This window comes from Mesocricetus auratus, unplaced genomic scaffold (genome assembly GCF_017639785.1).
Source record: "Mesocricetus auratus isolate SY011 unplaced genomic scaffold, BCM_Maur_2.0 Super-Scaffold_100009, whole genome shotgun sequence".
In the NCBI taxonomy this organism is placed as follows: Eukaryota; Metazoa; Chordata; class Mammalia; order Rodentia; family Cricetidae; genus Mesocricetus; species Mesocricetus auratus.
Window position 1 is genome coordinate 36,204,067 of NW_024429193.1, and position 20,152 is coordinate 36,224,218.

Here is a 20,152-nt window from a genome sequence, read left to right on the forward strand (position 1 = left end):
TTTCCATGTATAATGAAAGCTTAAACATGCAAATAAAACTTTAATCTCCTTAAATAAAAACTCTAAATCAAAATACCTCCCCCCCTCCTCTCTTTTGTTCAGGAAGATTTATATCCATACAAACAATACAGAGTCATTCTCTTTCTTTCTCTTTACATTTTATTTACATATTTTGTGTGTTGGGGATGGAGCACATCATAGTGAATCTGTTGAGGTCAGAACACAATTTGAGGGAGTGGGTTTCCTTCATCTACTGTATGAGCTCCAGGGGTTAAATTCGTGTCCTCAGGCTTGGCAGGAAGTGTTTTTATCAACTGACCCGTCTTACTGGCCCCTGAAAGCCTGACAGCACACTTGTACCTCATGTGGCTAGTAGGATGTCAGTCAAATAAACAGAATACTGACTCAGCATGTTTGGTGATAGGATGGGTGAATGGAAAGGCAGTCAGTCCATAACTGCTTTTGTGGGATTTGTGTCTTGAATTTTAAGGACTACTGTTTAGGCTACTTGTTAAGATTTTCCGAGCTAGAAGTCTTAAAAATTCTTAACACATTCTTATTCTACAAATGATCTCTTAAGTTCCGGATACCGTCCTGTAACAGCCCTACCCAGGAGAGCTCTGCTGTTCTGTGCCAGGTGGTGTTGAACACAGAAAGTTTAGCAGGTGTAGGGATGACTCAGCTATAGTGCATTGATTTTACTTAGCTGATTTAAATAGCCATGCATGTATTGGACAGTCTTGCTGTCTGTGTACCCATCGTGCTTTTGTATGTGTTTAATGTAAAGATTGCTTTTTAACTGCTTTCCCTGAAACCTTTCCCAGTGGCTTATAATTTGTTTTTAAACTCTTATAGTCTTAGGTTATTCTTTAGTTTTCTGCTCTTATTAATTTATATTTACTCAATATATCTACTGTCTTAAGTAACTAAGAGAACTAGAAAATATTATGCAAAGTGCGTATTGTATCATCATACTTCCTTTAAAGCCAGTAACTATAACAGGAAGTAGCAGTTGTACCGAGATTGGCAAATATTGGCATGCCTAGGGTTAGAAGCACTCCTCAGCCACAGGGGTACTGCCTTTGTAAGGCAGCTGCTCTTCCTTAACTCTGGCCAGCCCTGAGCTCCACTCAGACAGTCTGTGCTCATTGCTGCTTCTTTTGTTTTAGTTTCATTGGCCAAGTCTTTCTGAGTTCTTAGTTTCCCATATTTGCCATGGCTTCCCTTTTTCCCCCTCATAGCTGTGTTCCCCGGTGTCTACCTTTGGTCCCTGTTGCTCTTTCATTGGAAACTGTATGACTTCCTGTCTTGTTGGTCTGCTGTTAAGACCCTTTTCTGCCTCTTTCTGACTTACCTCTAGGTTAGATCTGGCCTTTTCTTGTTTCTTCCCAGGATTTTCCTTAACATGAAGTTTCTTTCTGGAACAGACATCCTTCAATTCTTTATCATTTTCTGTTAGTTGTGCCCACCTGGATTACTTTTGAAAATCAGGGTTCCTTTGTTTTGGAAAGTCGTCATAAGGCAGACTTGGCCATCATAAAGCACACATTTCCTGGTTGCTTGCATGTTGGGTTATATTATAGCTAAACAAACAGCTTTCTTCAGGCTGAGATTGTAACCCTCATCCTTTGTGAGCTCTCAGTGTAGGCATAGTTTATTCCTTTTTCAGCTGTTTCCACCCTTTCGGCTATTTTCTATAATGCTGGTGTCTATTTTATCCAAGTAGGAGCCTTCAGTTGGCTTGCGTTATGTTTAAGGATTTGCCAAATGCTACCTACAATTTCTACTGCTTACCTTTCTGAGCCAAGTCTACTGTTCTCTTTGCTGTCTTCTCCAGCAGAACCAGTCTGTCTGTCCCATGAGGTGAGGCTCATTCCTGTCCTCATACCTGCTTGTTGTGGGTGAGCAGGAATGGTTTCTCATGATAAGCTCCTAAAGACATCTATGGAAGTTTTCCCAGTTGTCACTTGCAGTGAGGTGTATATTGACCTCTGTGGCTTTTTTCCACATAGTTAGTCTATAGTATACAATTTAATTTACTTATTTATTATACGCTTTCTTGCTGATACAGAAGTTATGCACAGTGTTATCTAAAAGAGCAAAAGAAAAGATGACCTACATGTCTAATCATTGGGAAATTTTTAGGTAAGTTATGGTACATTCTTAGTAGGTGCTACAGGCATTAAAAGAATGGGCAAAAGGGACATAAATACAGTGACCTGGAAAGATATTTGTGACATATTCTACAGTTCAATTAAAAATATATTAATAAACATAAACATAAAGTTTTAAAATTTTGCATTCTGACTAAGACTACATTGAACAGTCTAAATTAATAAATGAAAAAAGGAAACAATAAAAATTGAACGTAAGGAGAAGTAAAACATTTTTCCCTATATCACTCCATAGTTGTACCTGATACCACATTTACAGATAAAATTAGATGATAATAATTAACCAAGACCCCTTTGACTCTAAAGAAATATGCATGGCTAATTTAGTTAGTTGGTTAACGCAAAGACTTACTATTGTCTTTCAGGTTCGATCTGGGGCCAATGTTCTCATTTGTGGTCCAAATGGCTGTGGAAAGAGTTCCCTCTTCCGAGTTCTTGGTGAAGTATGTGCATACTGGTCTCCAGAGCTTTCCATCTTATTTTGTAATCTGTTAGGGTATGAATTTCAGTCACATCTGTCCTCTCCTTATGTTTATAGTTATGGCCTCTTTTTGGAGGACGACTTACTAAACCTGAGAGAGGAAAGTTATTTTATGTTCCCCAGGTAAGACTTTGTTTGAGCTATTTTGTAGCATTTAAGATCTTTGGTTTAATATTTTAAAATGTACTTTTAGTGACTTTTGCTCTATCATTATGACTACTAGCGACCCTATATGACCTTGGGAACACTGAGAGACCAAGTAATATATCCAGATGGAAAAGAGGATCAGAAGAAGAAGGGGATATCTGACCAAGTAAGGAGTGATTACACCCTACATTCACCAAGCATGCCCACTTCAGACTCTGTCTTTTTAAACATCAGATAGTGTGGCCTGGTGTAAGCTTTCCAAGCCACTGTAAACAACTTTCCAGGCAGTGGTAAGAAGATAGCTGCCTTGCTTAAGTATTACTCATGGCTGGCTTTAATGGTGACAGTGCTGTATCATTGCCCTCATCCTTTGGTTATTTTGTTACCGTCTTTAAGCTACCAGACATTTTGTCAAGGGTATGGCTAGAGACTGGCGGTCAGGTCAGCGTTGTGCCATTTCTTTTCTGAAGACCACCTAGCTATCCTAGTGGTTGGCCATGAAGTTGCTAAACTAGTCTAAAAAATAAGGTAAGACAGAACGCTAAGCTTCTAAACCACTTTTTCGGTCTTTTATCTTTGCATAAAGGTGCTGAAAGAGTACTTGGATAATGTGCAGTTGGGTCATATCCTTGAACGGGAAGGAGGCTGGGACAGTGTTCAGGACTGGATGGATGTACTCAGCGGAGGAGAGAAACAAAGGATGGCGGTCAGTATCCTCAGAAGACTGGTACCAAATGCTTGCTTAGAGTCACTGCTAGAATCCAGAGTTTGGCTAATCCTAGCACAGGACTTTGACTTTTGCTCAGCAGCTATTATAGTATTAGTTTAAATTGTAATAAAAGTGCTAGGAAATATTTAACTTCATGTAAATTTGGAATTCTGGAAAAGGTACTAGTAATGTGGTTGTTCTGTGAAAGGGAAAGCTGTAGATCTATTATATCCTTCCAGTTCTTTTTTCTAGAAGTTAGGGAGGATACTCTAGCCACTGTAAGGATGACGATTGTGCATTACATATTTCTGTAGCTGTTCCCTGTAGATGGCGCTTTTATCTCTTCCAGAGTGCTTCCCTTGAGCAGCTGGAAGCACTAGGAGCGTTAGTTCTTCATTCTGCCCCTTGTCCGTGTTCTTCTTCCCTTCATTGTTACAGTAACTTTGTTTCCCCTCACTAACCTCCTGAAGTTATTTAGAACTGTAAAATCTTCCTAGTATGAAAGACTTGCAAAGACAGTTTGATTTTTTTTTTATAATAGCAAAGTTATCTTGAAAAAGCAGATTTCCCCCCTACTTCCAGCACTGACTCTTCCAGTATGCTACCCCCTCCTTATTTATTATTTTCCAAGTTCCAAATGTTTCCACTATCCTTCCAAAAAGCAACATGGTCAGGTCCATTGTATCAAAACTCCACTTTCTGGTACCAATTTCTATCCCAGTTTGCTTTTGGTTCTTGTGATAAACAGGACCAAAACCAGTTTGGAGAATTGGTTTATTTTAGTTTACATGTTACAGATCATCAGGATCAGGGCAGGAGCTCAAGGTAGGAGCACAGGTCTGCTTGCCCAAGGATGGTACTGCCCCACTGAGCTGGGCCTTCCTACATCGATTAGTAATAAAAAAAAAATGGGCCAGAGAAATGCCTTAGTAGTTAAGAGCACTGTTTGCACTTGTAGAGGCCACGGATTTGATGCCTACTACCCACATGGCAGCTCACAACTAGCAGTGACTCCAGAGGTCTACATCATATGTCCTGTTTATTTCCTTTTTTAGATAGGGTCTGTCATTGATTCTGGAGTTCATCAGTTGGCTAGGCTGGCTGGCCAGTAAGACCACAGCATCAGTTTTCTGCCTTCCGGCACTGGATTACAGGTGGATGCCACCATGCCCAGCTTTTTTTTTCTTCCTCTTTTCTTTTTACACAGGTGCTAGGGACTTGCTCAGCTCCTCATGCTAACCCAACTAGCATTTTAACCCACAGAGCCATCTTCCCAACCCCAGTCTTCAGTTTTCTACCATACTACTTTACCTCTCAGCAGAAAAACTCATTTTATACTTGAAAAATAAAAGCATTATTCAGAGCAATGACAGCTAAGTTTTGAGTGCTTGGATGTTAGTCATTATGTCAATCAGATTACAAAGGCTCACACATTATATCTTTAAAATGGTCTTAGGAAGTAATCACTGTGACCATCCCGCTCCCCAAGGAAACTGCAGTTCAGTGGGTTAGGGTTTGCCAAGCAGACACTTAATGTTAGAAGTGGTGAAATGGCCAGGCAGTGGTGGCGCATGCCTTTAATCCCAGCACTCGGGAGGCAGAGGCAGGCGGATCTCTGTGAGTTCAAGGCCAGGCTGGACCGACAGCCTCCAAAACAATACAGAGAAACCCTGTCTCGTAAAACCAAAAAAAAAAAAGTGGTGAAATGTAGCTTATCAAGCTTAGCTCAGGCAGTACATTGGTTTAAATGTTTGCTTTACAACTTTCTTGTTTTGTGGAGACAAGTAGCTGACAGCATGGAGGGAGATGAGAGCACACCTACACACACACACACACACACATAAACATGCACACTCACACACACAGGAAAAGGAGAGACACCTGTGAAAAGCCGTCAGTCTGTCTATGAGACAGTACCTGTTTGCTGCTCCCTCTTCCCCACCTCGTGTACCTCGGTGTAAACCCAAGAAAGCAGCTTGTTTTACTTATCCACTTGGCACGTATTGGAACGGCACAGCAGTGACCTCTTTGGGTATATTATAGTGGTTTAATCGTGGTTTCTATTTTAGTGAATCTTACAGCTTAGGCAAGCACACAAAGGAAGATGAAACTCAAGTGTGCTGTATACAGACAGTTGCAATTCCATAAAGGATCCACTTTGACTGAGAGAGTTAGCAGACACTTGAAAGATGTCTGGACCAGAGTCAGGCATTGGGACTTAAGAAAAAAAGCTTCATGTGATAGCACAGGGATGGTTCCAGCTTTCCAGAGGCAGAGGCAGGAGAACTGCCATGAGTTTAGGCCAGCCTTGGCTACATAGTGAGTTCTGGCCCACCAGAGGCACAGAATGAGCGCCTCTGTCGAACAGAAACAAAAACAGAACAGCAAAAGCAGAAGGAAAGAAAGAAAAGAGTGACACACAAGTCTAAGGCCTAGGGCGCCTTACTTCAGAAGAGTGACATGGAGTCTAAGGCCAGGATGCCTTACTTCAGAAGAGTGACATGGAGTCTAAGGCCAGGATGCCTTACTTCAGAAGAAAGAGTGACACACAGATGTTTATCCTAGTAGTTGAGTGATTGGGAAGAGACAGTGCTGGCTGGGATGTGGGAGTCAGAGCAGGTGAGAGGAAGACTTTACAGGACCTTGGAGATGAAACAGGGGAAGCTGTGGAGGTGTAGGTCAAGTGGATTCTTGGATTTACTACGTGATGGATTCTCCCTGGGCACACAAAAAGTGGAGAAAAGCAGAGTGGGAGCTGGAGGTTGTGTAGCCCAGGCAGAGCGTGAGTGTTCTCTGGGATAGGGCACAGCAGACGTGAGTGGACTTTACACTCTGAGTTAGGAGTGGCTGAGAGGCCAGGGACATTCAGCTTCTAGCTCTAAGGGAGAAGGAAGAGGATCTGGGAGTTAGTTCCGAGAAGGCCTCATACACACTTAGTGGACGTGTGGGAAAGCACTAAAAGGAGTGAGAGCAGAGAGGGGAAGGACTCCCCGTGTCTTCCTGTTACTTTGAAGAAGGGAGTGCTTCCAGTAGAATGCTTCACAGAGGGAAAGTTGATTGGGCTTAGGAACATGTTTGTTGCTTTTGCAACATGACCATCTCTGTTGGGGGCAAGTGACAAACTAGAATAACTGTTCAAGACAAGGACAGACCATTTCTAGAAAATGGAATACACTTGGAATGTAAGTAAGGGAGAATGTTCCGCATTCCTGCTAATGAAAGAAAGGTAAGGGTTAGTGCTCCTGAGTCCTTTTACAAGATGAGCAGAAGCTTTCAAAAGCTGTGCACACCCAGGACCAGCAGCGGAGACTTGGCAGGTGCATGGAGAGATGCTTGGTGGGAACTCTAACAGGTGCCGTTATTTAAGCGACATCTGAAGCATCTGTAATCTGAATTTTAAGGTTTAGTTAAAACACAAAATTTGTTTGCTTGGTGAACTTTGATTATTTAAAACTCAATCACATCTTGCACCAGTTTTTGTTTTTCTCTTAGCAACAAATATTTCCCACATACTATATTTCTCCCTTTAAGATGAAAGTAAAACATTTTTTATTTATATTATTTTTATCTCTTGGAATGATCCTTTTAGTTAGAATGATTTTCATATTTAAGCTTTATAAGACTCCAAAAAGCATATTTAACTGAAGTAAAATAATCTTTCCTTATTAGTTTTATTTTTAGGCCTGCCTCCATTTACACTGACTATTTCCTTTTGTGCTGTAGATGGCTAGATTGTTTTATCATAAACCCCAGTTTGCCATTTTGGATGAATGCACAAGCGCAGTCAGTGTTGATGTGGAAGACTACATTTACAGCCACTGTCGGAAGGTGAGTGCTGCACCACAGGTGCTTTATTGGAGCGTCTGTGTGTCATGTCCAAGCACAGACCCATACCAAAAGGAAATTACAAGCAATGGCATTGCTGCCAAAAGATAATGCCCTGTGCTATCTTTAAATTGGTAACTAATAGGTATGAACAGAGTACAACAAATTGTCAGTGTATTCTAAATACATTATAATATGAACAGAATACAAGGAATTATCCATGCATTCTAAATATAACTCTCTTTAGCAATTTCTTAGACATAGTACACTGTTTAAATATATTCACCTTTTGTCTCATTACTTACACTCAGACTTAAAAAAAATTTGTCACCCCTTTATCCCATTAACTTTACCTCTATATCACTTTTTAAATCAAGAATAACCAATAGTAACCATTTGGCAATCTAAAATTTTTTCAATTTGTGTGTATATGTGTTGGTGACATATGTACCTGTGTTACGTGTGTTTGCATGTGTGGTGTGCATGCATAGGGTGCCTGTGAACAATACAGGTTGATTTTTTTTTGTATCCTTAATAGTACTTCAATTCATTTACTGAAGCAAGGGTTCTTGTTGCACCTGGGTTTGTTGATTCAGTTAGTTAGCCCTGTCTGCACCCTGAACACTGGGATTCCAGGTGGGCCACCACACCTGCCCAGCTTTTCCGTGGGTGCTGAAGAGCCAACTCTAGTCTTTATGCATGCACAGCAATCGCTGTATGCACTCAGTCCTCTCCCCAGTTGTTCTTTTGGAGCTCTCAGTTTATCTAGTTTATTTTATCTGGACAATATTTTAGCAAATTTCTATACTGCCATTATTTAAGTACTTGTTCACTAGTCCTTGTGAGTTTTTTTTTTTGTGTTTAAAAGGGATTGTTGCAACATTCTGTATAATTGTTAGATATATATTCTGTTTTAGAGGTCCTCTGTAAGTAAATGAGTTATGGGAGTACTTTAACACTAGTATATTTGGGGAGTTTACAATAAATAAAAATAGTCATATTGTACATACACACATGCCCACATGCCCCCCCCCCCACCGTATTCCTACCATTTGAAGGATAGCAGCATTAACAGTCCCTGGGAGTTTATAAGAAATACAGAGTCTCTGAGTTTGCCAGGAGAGCGGCATAGTCACAGAATTCCCAGGTGACCCAGATGCATATTAAATGTTAAAAAGGATGTTATGATAATAAAAGGGTCTTCAGTAGTCTTTTCCATAGGAATGTTTAACATTGTATTTCTGGTTTTTTGTTGTTTGTTTTTCACTTTTTGAAGCCCCTTTAGTAATTTATATGTTGTTTCCAGTTGTATAGGTATTAGAGATGCTTGTAATGTTTTTGTGCATAAGGCTGTTTTTTACTTAAAGCCTTTCCCCTGTCAGTTCTATGTAGTTGCCTATTTTGTTTTTAAGATTGTGTAAATCTATAAAACACATTCCATTTAGGGGAAGAAAGGTTGCTTGAGTTTTCAGTTTCAATGTTAACAACATTGCCACAGTAGCACTGAATACAACTAAGCAGAAAGTGAGGGAGAGAGTCCTGAAGTTTAGAACCTTGTAAAACCCTTGCTTTGTAGATTTAGTGTATGTGCGTGCCATGATGCTCCTGGTGTAGGTCAGAGGACAGTTCTGGGAGTCAGTTCTCTTCCACCACGACAGTCCAGGAATTAAACTCAGCCCTGGTGGCAAGTGTCTTTACCCACTAAGGGGTCTTGCCAGCCAGAGAACTTTTTTCTGACTGCAAAACAGTGTAAATTTACAAATGAAATAAAGCAACATTTCAGAATGTTTAACATTAAAGAGAACAGTGATGCTTCTTGGCCAAAACAAAACCAAGAGCATGAAATTTAATTATGGAAAAGTAACATCTGTTGTTCAGATCTCAGAATTTAAACTTTGCCTTTTGTGTTTTGGCTTAAGTGATTGTAATCTACTATATGCCTACTCTAGCTAAGGTGTAATCCAATCACAAAATCAGGAGCAGAGAAGTGTGTCTAAGTGGGCTTTTGATGTAGTTAGAATGTGTGTCTGACAGAGCTGACAATGCAGGGCCTCACTAAATACACATGGCAACCAAGCTCATGACACACTTTAAGTGACACCACTTGGTGCCAGCAGAAGAATTTAGTCATGAAATTCCATGGTAGAAATTATCCAGAATTTACTTAGGTTAACCTTTTAGAATTAATACAAAATAAAAATAAAATCAGGCTCTGGAGCGATGATTCAGTGGTTAGAGCACTTGCTGCCCTACAAGAGGACCTGTGTTCAGTTCCCAGGATTCACTTGGTGGCTCACAACCACCATTAACTCTAGTTTCAAAGAATATGGCATCCTGTTCTGACCACTGTGTGCAGGTGGTAGATTTACATACATACAGGTTAAACACTAATACACATAAAAATGAGTAAGTCCTTTTTAAAATTAAAATGAGTTTGAAAAATCATGGTGGAAATTTGTGGAATATCCAAAACAATGAGAGGTCTGTGTTGAGGATCTGACTTGAAGTAGTGTTTCTCACCCTCATATGTGTTGACTGGATAACTCACAGACAGTTGTACAGGAGCGGTTCTGGGCATTGCACTATGTTTAGCAACAATTCCGGTGTCTGCTCATTAGATGGCAGTATTGTTCTCAGTATACAAAAAAAAAATTGGACATAACCAAGATGTCCACCAGAGAGAACCCACCTCTTGGTGGAGAACCATTGATCTCACTGATCGAGAACAACTGCAGTTCTGTCTGTCAATGCTTCTCTGAGAATCTGAAGTGCAATAGAGATCCTAAAATCTGGATCAAGACAAACATTTTATAATTTTATAGCAAGCTTATTGGGTAGCAATACCTGATCCAAACTTACAAAGGATATTTAAACTTTGTCTCAATGTCAGTATTGTATATGTTACTGCAGACACATGCAGAACCTTCTAGAAGAGATGGAACAATCACACTTCAGAATGTGTCTGAATTCTAGGACATGTTCCAAAATAAGAGTCTACAGTAGGGAATTATTACCGTGCATTTGAAAGCAAATTGGCTGCAGACCATTTATGCCATTTTGTCCTGATTTTAGCCTTTTGCTATTTTTATTTTACTGGTTTTCATAATAAATCAGATATAGGGATGTGTGTATTTTGACATTAATTCTTAACTGTAGCCACTGAACATGATATCATCTAACAACTTAAGTGTATGTGTAATTTGTAGCTTGCTGTCGCTGATATAAATATAAACCTTTTCTTTGCATTAGGTTGGCATCACCCTCTTTACTGTTTCACACAGAAAATCCCTTTGGAAGCACCACGAGGTTTGTATTTCTTTCCTTGTGTGGGGTGATGAATGTTTATCTTACATAAAAATGTGAGTTTTGGACTGATTTTGGATTTCATGGTGATTTTGAGTTTTATAGTATACAGTAGGACTTTGTTCGGTATTATTGTCATCAGTTTTGAAAGCTATAATGTATATAAACTCCAGCTCTACTGAGATTAGAGAGCAGTTAGTTCTCTAGAGTTATAAGTGACAGCTGTGTAATAGCTATGGGTTAATGAGTTGTGTCCTTATCACTCAGGTTTGACAGAAGAGAAAGTCTTAAGTTGCATGACAAAATTTTAGGAGCATTTTCAGCAGAGGTCAGGATTATAATGCCAGCTGTGCTTGAAATGTAGTAAAATAGGATCTGTTATATAGTCACAGTAATTTACAAAGATACTGTGCTAAGGTTTGCATTGGTAAAGAAATGCTATATACTCTGGATAGTATCCTTAGGTTGGTGGGGTAATGTTGAGAACAGAGTTTTTCCCTTCCCTCCACTTCTCCTCTAACTTTCCCCCTTCTGTCTCTCTTCCTCTCTGAGCTGGGATCTAGCCCTAGGCCTTGTGTTTGTGAAGGAGGGGAACTCAAAGAACAGCTAAGAAATAGAAATACAGAAAACGGAAAAACATCTTTATATATAAAATTTCACTAATAAAAACAGGAGGCTTTGTTCTGTGTCTTCAGAGGCACACAAATAGCTCCTTTTCCTCCCTGCTGAATCTAAAAAGACTTTAGAGATTGGTAGCTGACCAGTGAAGCAATCAGTGCTGCCCTGGCGAGGCATCCAGGCTCCGGCACAGGACACCCTGGTAGCTCGGAGCTGCAACCCAGAGCTGTGGATGCGTCATCATTTATGGGTTGCCTGTGCATTGTGTAAGAAGAGTGCAAATGTACCTGTTCTTAATTATGACTTTCCCTTCTCTCCCATAGTACTACCTGCATATGGATGGCAGAGGCAATTATGAATTCAAAAAGATCACAGAAGATACAGTTGAGTTCGGATCATAGAGACGATCTAGAGAACTTCACCTGCTTTGATGAAACAAGAATGCATTCGTTAATGCAAAGTGCATTGTAAAATAAAGTTAAGCTTGTTTTTTTAAAAAAACAAAGCAACAAATTGACTAGATACAGGATAATTGAAACATGTTAAAACACTTAATATTGTATAGGATATTGCTAATTGTGTATATGTTGGTTTAATTATTAATTATGTACTAAGAATGTCCTTATTCTTGTGGTTAAAAAACCTGCCTGAATTGAATTGGGCTTAAATCAGTGTAATCTGATTCATCCTGGGATGTAAACCATTTGAAGTCAGCTAATTTGACTTTTATGGCTCTATCTTTTCTTTTAATGAAGAACCCTATTTAAAACTGGGGTCATTAGCTGTTCTATTCTAACAAAGTAGTCTTGAGTTTCATTTCTGTGTGCCCCATGGTAATGGGAACCAACCAATCATAATGTATTATTAAAATGTATACCATCGATACAGGATAGCATTTATTACACAGTGGCAGATTTCTCTAGCTGCTACATTTATACTCATTCTTCATACATGCCTTGAGGTACATTTGACTCCAAGAGAGCCATTTGGATTTTCTTTAGCTGAATAATAAATGTATCCCTCTCGGTCTCTTAGACTGAATTGTTTTGAAGGTTCTTTGTGGTGGTGTACAACAGTGTGTGCAGTTGTACTTACAGATTGTGGTTGTTACACACTACACTCAGTCTTAGCAATGTTTGGGATGTCTAGGCATGATCCTCTTGTGTCGAGTTCAAGGTCTTACAAGAAATTGAGATTTTTGTGATGAGAATTGGACAGGTTCATCAGAAAAGTGGTTGTGTAATGGTGAATGCCTTATGACTGTAGAGGCACTACATGAAGTAACACACTGAGCACAAAATGTTATGCTGTCCTTGACTGTAGTTTTATGTTTTTAAAATGCTAACCATTATCATGCACTTGGGTGAATGACATTTCCTAGGAACTGTCTCTGACTCCTGTACACCTGCTTTTGTGTCTGCATTACTGTGTTGAGAAATCATCTTTGGCAGCCGAACACCATTAGTGGCTACATGTGGTGTTTGCACAAAGGAGAGCCAAGTCTGGACATGATCAGTACGTGGTTGTGAAATTAGTTTTACCAAATGGGCTCAGAAAGGGGCATTTGATAGTCTTGTTTCTGCATAACTCAGAATCACTGACTACCCAAATAACCTTGATGTATTGATTCCATAAACACATCCTATTCAGTTTTACCATGTCTTCTTAGCAAACTTTATACTTTTTTCTGTTCAGATTAAAAAAAATGGATAACCTACACAACCTTTGTGCGTTCTTTTTGACTCTTGTGCCTACATGCTGACATTCAGAAAGTGCTTTTAGCACCCAGATGGTCTTTTTACAAAAACTTATTAAATGAGCTTTAAAATTTTTTGTTTTCTAGTTTTAGACAGGATCTCGCTATGTAGCTCTGGCTGGCCTGGAGCTCACTATGTAAAGCAGGCTGGCCTTGAACTCATAGAGATCCATTTGCCTTTGCTTCCTGAGTGCTGGGATTAGCCTGCCCAGCTAATTACACTTTTTCATGTGTATTTCTTAGAAAAGAAAATCTTTACCAAATGTTTATACTCACAAATGCTACCAGCTAGCCAGGAGACCTTAAAAGATGTTATGTCCTGGGAAAGGCTTTAAGGCATAGGGAAATTACAAGTCTTCAGATTTCTAGGATACCCCAAGGCTGCCAACAGAAGTATTCATCCTCTTGTCTGCCTCCAGATTCCTTCCTTGTTTAGTCTAATAACAGAGTGCCTCACCATTTGAGGCAGAGAGGAAAGTCTTCCAGGAGAATCCCAGTGTATTCTAACATTATGATGGTTTTCTTAGGGCTGGTATAGCAGTGTTTCCAAAACATGAGTGATTAGGCAGTCATTTTCTTCATAATTATCACACACTACACTGAAAAATGCTAGTTTAACCTGAACAGTAAATCAGAAAGTGAATGGAGGAACTTTATGGATTTTGTTCTGCAAATCAAGTATGTTGTTTGTGTCTGGAAGGTCTTTTTATATGATGGGAACATGTTGCTAAGCATGACTGGTGTGAAGTGTGTGTCTCTGGGTGAGTGGCAGTTGCCTTATAACTATGGGGTCAGCACTGTGGAGCCATTTTCTTAGTGTGATTTTAAGCCTTTAATCTTAGTTCTTAAAACCTTGACCTAGGTCCGGAGGGGCTTGACATACAGGTTTTATCTGGATGGTGTATAGATAGAGACTGTCTATTCCATATATGAGAATTTCGATTTGATACCAGTGCTAGCTCACTGTGGAGGAATAGACTGGGGGGGGGTCATCCCTGGCCCACTCATTCACTTCTATGTAGACTGCAGTAGAAGTTTTATTTGAGTGGTTAAACCCCTTACCAGCCTTTAAACAATGCGTTTATATGTGTGCTCTTAGGGTAGATGCATGTGCATTGAAAGCCAGAGGACTCCTGTGGTGTCATCCACAGTCAAGTCCTTTGAGACGGGCTCTCGTTGGCTTGCAGACCATTAATTAAGCTGGATTGCTGGCTGGCAAGCTACAGAAATCCTGTCTCTGTCACCCTCCCCAGTGTGGGGTTACACATACTCACTGTCCTGCCAGGTATTGTCATGTGTGTTAGGGACTCAAGTCCTTGTTCTTGCAAGGCAAGCACTTCACTGACTGAGCAATACACCCATCCCCTCACCTAGTTTTTGTGGGTTTTTTAGTTTTTTGATGTTTTTGAGATCAGGTCTCTCACTGGGACTTGGAACTCATCAATTAGGCTAGACTGGCTGGCCGTGACTCCCCAGGTACCCTATCTCAGACCCCAGCTCTCATGCTGGGATTAACATGTGCATGCCACCACACTCACCTGCTTACTTTTATGTTGAATATGAAACTCAGGCCTCATGCTTACACAGTAAGCACTTGACCCACGGCCTTCTCCCCAGTGCCCTTTCCTTGATACATTTTTATGTGGGTGTGGGTATGCACCGCCTTCACGCAGGTGTGCGTTCGCGCAGGGGCCGTTGGAGGTCAGTCAAAGGGGCTCTGGGTGCCTTGGAACTGAAGTTAACAGGTGGTTGTGAGCCACCTGATGGATAGCAAGTACTCCTAACTGCTGAGCCCTCTCAAGCCCGTCCTTTAAATCTCTGTGGCCATTGTTGTCTTGAGTTTGCTGTGGAGAAGAGCCGACATTCTGATTTCTTTCCATGTAGCAGTGACTGCTGCTTTTTCTCATCTTCTGTGTCCCCACCCCACCCCAGGGTTGTTCTCTGTCCCATCTGGTAAGTCTTGGTGTCTCAGCCTCTTGTTAGCTCTGTGGTGACAAATTTTTCTCCCTTCTATGTATGCTATGGATAAACATCCTTTCTCCCTCTGTTTGCCCTGTAGACTCAGGGCTTTTTTTTTTTAATGGACCTCACTTTTTTTTTTTAAAGATTTATTTATTAATTATGTGTACAGCATTCTGCCTCCATGTATCCCTAAATACCAGAAGAGGGCACCAGATCTCATTATAGATGGTTGTGAGTCACCATGTGGTTACTGGGAATTGAACTCAGAACCTCTGGAAGAGCAGGCAGTGCTCTAAACCTCTGAGCTCCAGACCAGACTCAAGGCTTTTTAGTATTGCTCAGGGTCCTTTTCGTAGGATCTTGGAAAGAAAGGAAAGCACAAATACCATTTTTAGCCAGAAGTACTTGGCAGTCCCTATATTCATATTTTGCATAAATTGGTGCTTTTTTATAGCATTAGAGCTTCATATATTTAAGAAAACTCCAAATATTGGGCCATGGTTCTGGACTGTCCTTCAGAGCATCACAGACTTGGGGAGCTTGTGTAGCTTCTTAGACTAGAACAGCCTGCTCTGTGGTCTCCTGTGTTCGTTACAAACCTCTTTCTAAAAAATCAGCACTCATCCTAAATTTTAAGCATTATCAATACTTAGATTTTTCCCAGTTTTGCTGTTTGCCATTTTTGACATACTAGTTGGGCCCATTGGTTTTGTTTTGTTTTGTTTTTGAGATAGAGCTGCTTAGGATTTGGAATTCTGACTGGGAATGTGCAAAGTAACACAGAAGCCCAGGTTTGATGAGACGTGTTTACATGTGTGTGATCTGTGCCCAGGGTGCCATTTGGATGCTTCGGGTCAGGCGTTCCCTCTTCCTGGAACACTTGTGCCCTCTTCCCTTTCTCCGGGGGAACTCTGTCTTCAACCCTTACAAGTTGGAGCTAAATGGCCCTCGCAAGCTCCTTCACTCTAGCATGGCATTTACAGCTATTACGATGGCTTGTTTGACATTTTACCCTACACTTATGCAAGCTCTACAAGAACCGAGATGATGCCTGTCATAGTTCAATACAATCCATAATTTCTGGTACATAGAGGCTAGTCAGAGAACAATGAACAAGTGAGTGAATCTGAATGCACAAACATGGCTCTTGCCCAGGGGATTAGGATCTATAAAAAGGTTGCAACAGCTGGCCAGCTACCTTCACAACAGTGAGAGTGTGTGCACAGTGAGGCTGTAGGGAGTGGGGAATGGGGACACAGCAGAGGGAAGCACCCAGATTTAACAGGCAGAAGCAGGGTACCCACCACTGGGACTGGAGCAGGGCAGCCTGCCATTCACACAGCTGTGGGTTAGGGCAGAGGTCTTCAGTGTGTCTCTGGGAAAGTAGTTGGTGATACGGTCACAGCTCGGCTGGGAGCATGCACGAGCCGCTTGCTTGGGGTTTAATAAATGGCCTCTCATTAAGTCTGTCGCTCTGTCTTTTTCCATCCCATGTCCCTCATCCAACCTTTGTGAATGACATCAGGAATAGTGGGTTAATAGTGGCCTCAAACCTGAGCTATTAGAATCACTTTCAGAGCTTCTCGTCAAAACAGACCACTAATTATTTCTCAGGTGACACCAGTGCTGATCATGTGGGGACTAACCTTGGAGCACAGCTGGGTTGGCTGACATTAGAAGGAGGTGACTGATGGCTTGGACGTGTGCTGGAAACTGAACAGGATTGATCCAGACAGTCAAATATGCACACAAGATTTCATTGTGGCCAGCACGCCGTTTTCCTTTAAAAAGAGATGGCATGGCTTATCTGATACAGGGCAATGAGGTAAAATGTGGACAAGTGGCTATCTGGGCTCAGAGCAAAGGACAACAGGACAAAAGGGACTCTCAGAAAGGTGGCCTGCAACATGTAGTCATGTGCAGGAAAAAGGAGTCTCCAGCCTTTCCCTGTAAGGCTTTGGGCTGGGGACGAAGTACCGCCATTACTCTTTTAAAACTCAGATTATTTTAAGAACACAGATGAGTGCTTATGAGTCATGAGCGCTTTGGTGTGAATGATTTTTAAATCTTTCCCTTGGTAAATAGAATGATAGCTACCATTTGAGATCTGAAACTCATCTGACGTCTCACCCAGTCAGCTCAGCTGTGATCCTTGTTCTAGAAAGGGATGTGGCACCTGGAAGTGGAGATTCCTATGTCAGGGTAATCAGGACTAGGGCACAGACAGGAACTGGAAAGGGGGTGGCATCAAATAAGAAACATTGCCCTATCTCCATCCACTCACCCTTGGACTAGGGAAGGATCACCTGAGCCGTCCAAGAAGTGACTGAGGAGAGGGGGTCAGAGAGGAGTGGCAGTCCTCAGGACACAGGGCTCCGCCTCCCTAATGGCACATTGTTAGATGGGCTTTCTCTATCAGTGGTGAAACTGCCGCCAAGTTGGCCATGTTTCTGTGAGTAACCCCTCCCCCACACTGTCACCCCACTCAAATTCTTTGGTTCAGCAAACTATATTTAGGTGTGTCTTGGGGTTAATATTGCTGTGGAAACACCATGACCAAAAGTAGCTAGGGAGGAAAGGATTTATTGGCTCACAAATCCTGAATTACAGTCCACTGAAGGAAGGCAAGGCAGGAGTTCAAACCAGGTGAACCTGAGGCAGGAGCTGATGCAGAAGCCATGGAGGGTGCTGTTCCCTATGGTTCACGCAGCCTGCTTTCTTATAGAACTCAGGACCACCATCCCGGGGAGGCCCAGGCCCTCCCCCATCAAGCACTTGTTAAGAAAATGCCATACAGGCATGTCTGTCTTCAGCCTGATCTTAAGGGGGTGTTTTCTCAACTGGGGGCCTTCTCCAGCCTCTGTTAGGTTGACAAAACTAGCCTTCACAAAGTGGAATTGTCCCGTTGGTCTGTCTCTGAAGTCCTGTCTGCAGTGAACAGAGGTTTGCTCAACAGTCTCCAGGAAAACGCACACAGCAGTGGGGCATCTCCAGGCTCCTGGAATGCTTGCTGCCATCTAGTAGGGGGAGAAAATGAGGGGGAGCTTAAATTTAAAATGAAGTCTTAAAAAAAATCAGCATGTTATGGTCATTGTGTCCTTGGGCCTTGTAACCCTGCTGTGCTGTTGAGACCATGTGTGGTCATTGTGAAGATCATGGCTGGGACAGGGAGTGAGGAGATGAGTCAGGAAGACAGGGTGACTTGAAGTGGGGCCAGGGGAGGTGACGGTGTCACTGGGATCTAGCTTAACCAACATGCTGGCCAACCTCCCTTAGATTGAAGGGTGCGTGGGTAAAGGAAAGTTCATGGTTACACCAGGGTTTGGGGCAGAGCCACTGGTGCTATCATTTCCTGAAATGGGAAAGATGGGAGAGAAATACGTTTGCAGGGGGTAGGGATTAGCTTCTCTTTGGATGGTTTGAATAAGCTTCCTGTTAGATATCAAGTATGTTGTGTGAGCACTGCATCAGCTCTCAAGGAAGCGGACCTGCAGAACGGGTTCGGAAGGCATCACGGTTAGACGCTGTGGGTATACAGCACGTGTGCTCGATGCAAGACCACAGGCTTGTACCTAACCGCTCATGGAGATAGGTTCAAGCACTAGGACAGCTCAGCATTTACAAGCTGGAGGGTAGAGGATGGTGTCCCAAGAATAAGGCTTTTATAATGTTGAGCGTTTTTTGAGACAGAAAATAGTATGTTTGTATTCTGATTAGAATAACCAAACAAGGGAGGGATGTCATGTTGGAAAAGGGCGATTTCAGGGCCTTTAGAGAGTCGTGAACTCATGGAAATGGAATTCATTTACATTAGGAGTTCTCTACATCTTAAGTTTTCATTATAGACGCTGTCTTAGTTACTTTTCATTTGCTGTGACTAAGCATCGTTTAATCTGTGGCTCAGTTCCAGAGAATAGAGAGTATGAACACCATGGTGGGGAGCATGGCAGCAGGCGGGCAGGCAGGCAGGCAGGCAGGCAGGCATGGAGCTGGAACAGTAGCTGAGAGCTTATGTCTTCATTCACAAACGTGGGGCAGAGAGAACTAACCCTCGGAGGGCTTTTTAAGCCTCAGAGCCCACCCCAAGTGACACCCTACTCCAGGAAGACCACACCTCCCAATCTTTCCCAAACGGTTCCCGCAGCTGGGACCCAGGCATTTGAACACATGAGGTTATGGGGCCATTCTCATTTAAGGCACCTCGGGTGGCTTCTTCCTTTATGCTCAACCTCCATAGGAGTGGTTATACAGTGTTAATTTGGGTGGTTTTTTGACTACAAGAAACAGAAAACCTGATCACAGACAACAGGAAATAATGAGTTGCATTAGTTCCAGTGAAAAGTCCATGGTAGGGTAAACCAGATTCCAGAAGTCTGTGTCACGTTCCAAAACTGTCTGCTCATTTTGCTACCCAGATCATCTGTGTGCACCACCCAGTTAGATAATCCGTTTGTACAATTAGCAAGGGTTCTGGATGTGTTAAACAAATTTACACGATAGTCATTTGAGAGCTTTTCTCCTTAAATGGGATTTATCTGATGGTATTAAATCCAAGATTAAATAATGAAAAGTGAAAGGAAGCCAGCAGTTGGAGGAATATAAAGCAGATGTCTTAGAACATGTAGGAAACGAGCTTTTCCTGATGCAGCAAGATCATTGTTTATTTAAGAGGTAGGTGCTCAAACTTCTAAGAGCTGATGGCTGTCACTGTCTTCAGAGTTCACAAATTCTAGCTTCTTTTTTTTTTTTTTTTTTTTTTTTTTGGTTTTACGAGACAGGGTTTCTCTGTATTGCTTTGGAGGCTGTCGGTCCAGCCTGGCCTCGAACTCACAGAGATCTGCCTGCCTCTGCCTCCCGAGTGCTGGGATTAAAGGCGTGTGCCACCAACGCCCGGCTCTAGTTTTTTACATATATGCAGAACAGTAGTTTATGATGGAAAAGATATCTGTAGAAAGCACTCAAGTTCTGTTTAGTAATTAGTAGTAGGCTTTATCAACAAGCACTAAGGTCCCTCACAGGGAAGGTTTTCAGTTCGGGCCACTAGAGGGCAGCAAATCCTGGTGTCTGGTTTCAGCTATAGCGCCCATGGCTGTGTTGATTTAGGGGCAGCTGTTAAGTGTCCCCAATAAGGAGAAGTGTGACTGTGTGCCGTGGGTAACATTTGGAGTGGACCGGTC

General features: G+C 41.8%; 1 protein-coding gene across 1 annotated transcript in view; it reads left to right on the forward strand.

The window, feature by feature from the left end:
- The window catches only part of Abcd3 (ATP binding cassette subfamily D member 3), a 56,098-nt gene extending 43,124 nt beyond the window's left edge, over positions 1-12,974 (forward strand). The window contains exons 17-23 of the mRNA XM_005077128.4: positions 2,540-2,617; positions 2,713-2,778; positions 2,879-2,968; positions 3,389-3,508; positions 7,235-7,339; positions 10,586-10,642; positions 11,581-12,974. Of these exons, the coding sequence (XP_005077185.1) occupies positions 2,540-2,617; positions 2,713-2,778; positions 2,879-2,968; positions 3,389-3,508; positions 7,235-7,339; positions 10,586-10,642; positions 11,581-11,658 (594 nt within the window). The 3' untranslated portion in view covers positions 11,659-12,974. The remainder of the gene's footprint in view (positions 1-2,539; positions 2,618-2,712; positions 2,779-2,878; positions 2,969-3,388; positions 3,509-7,234; positions 7,340-10,585; positions 10,643-11,580) is intronic.
- Positions 12,975-20,152: the final 7,178 nt, after the last annotated feature.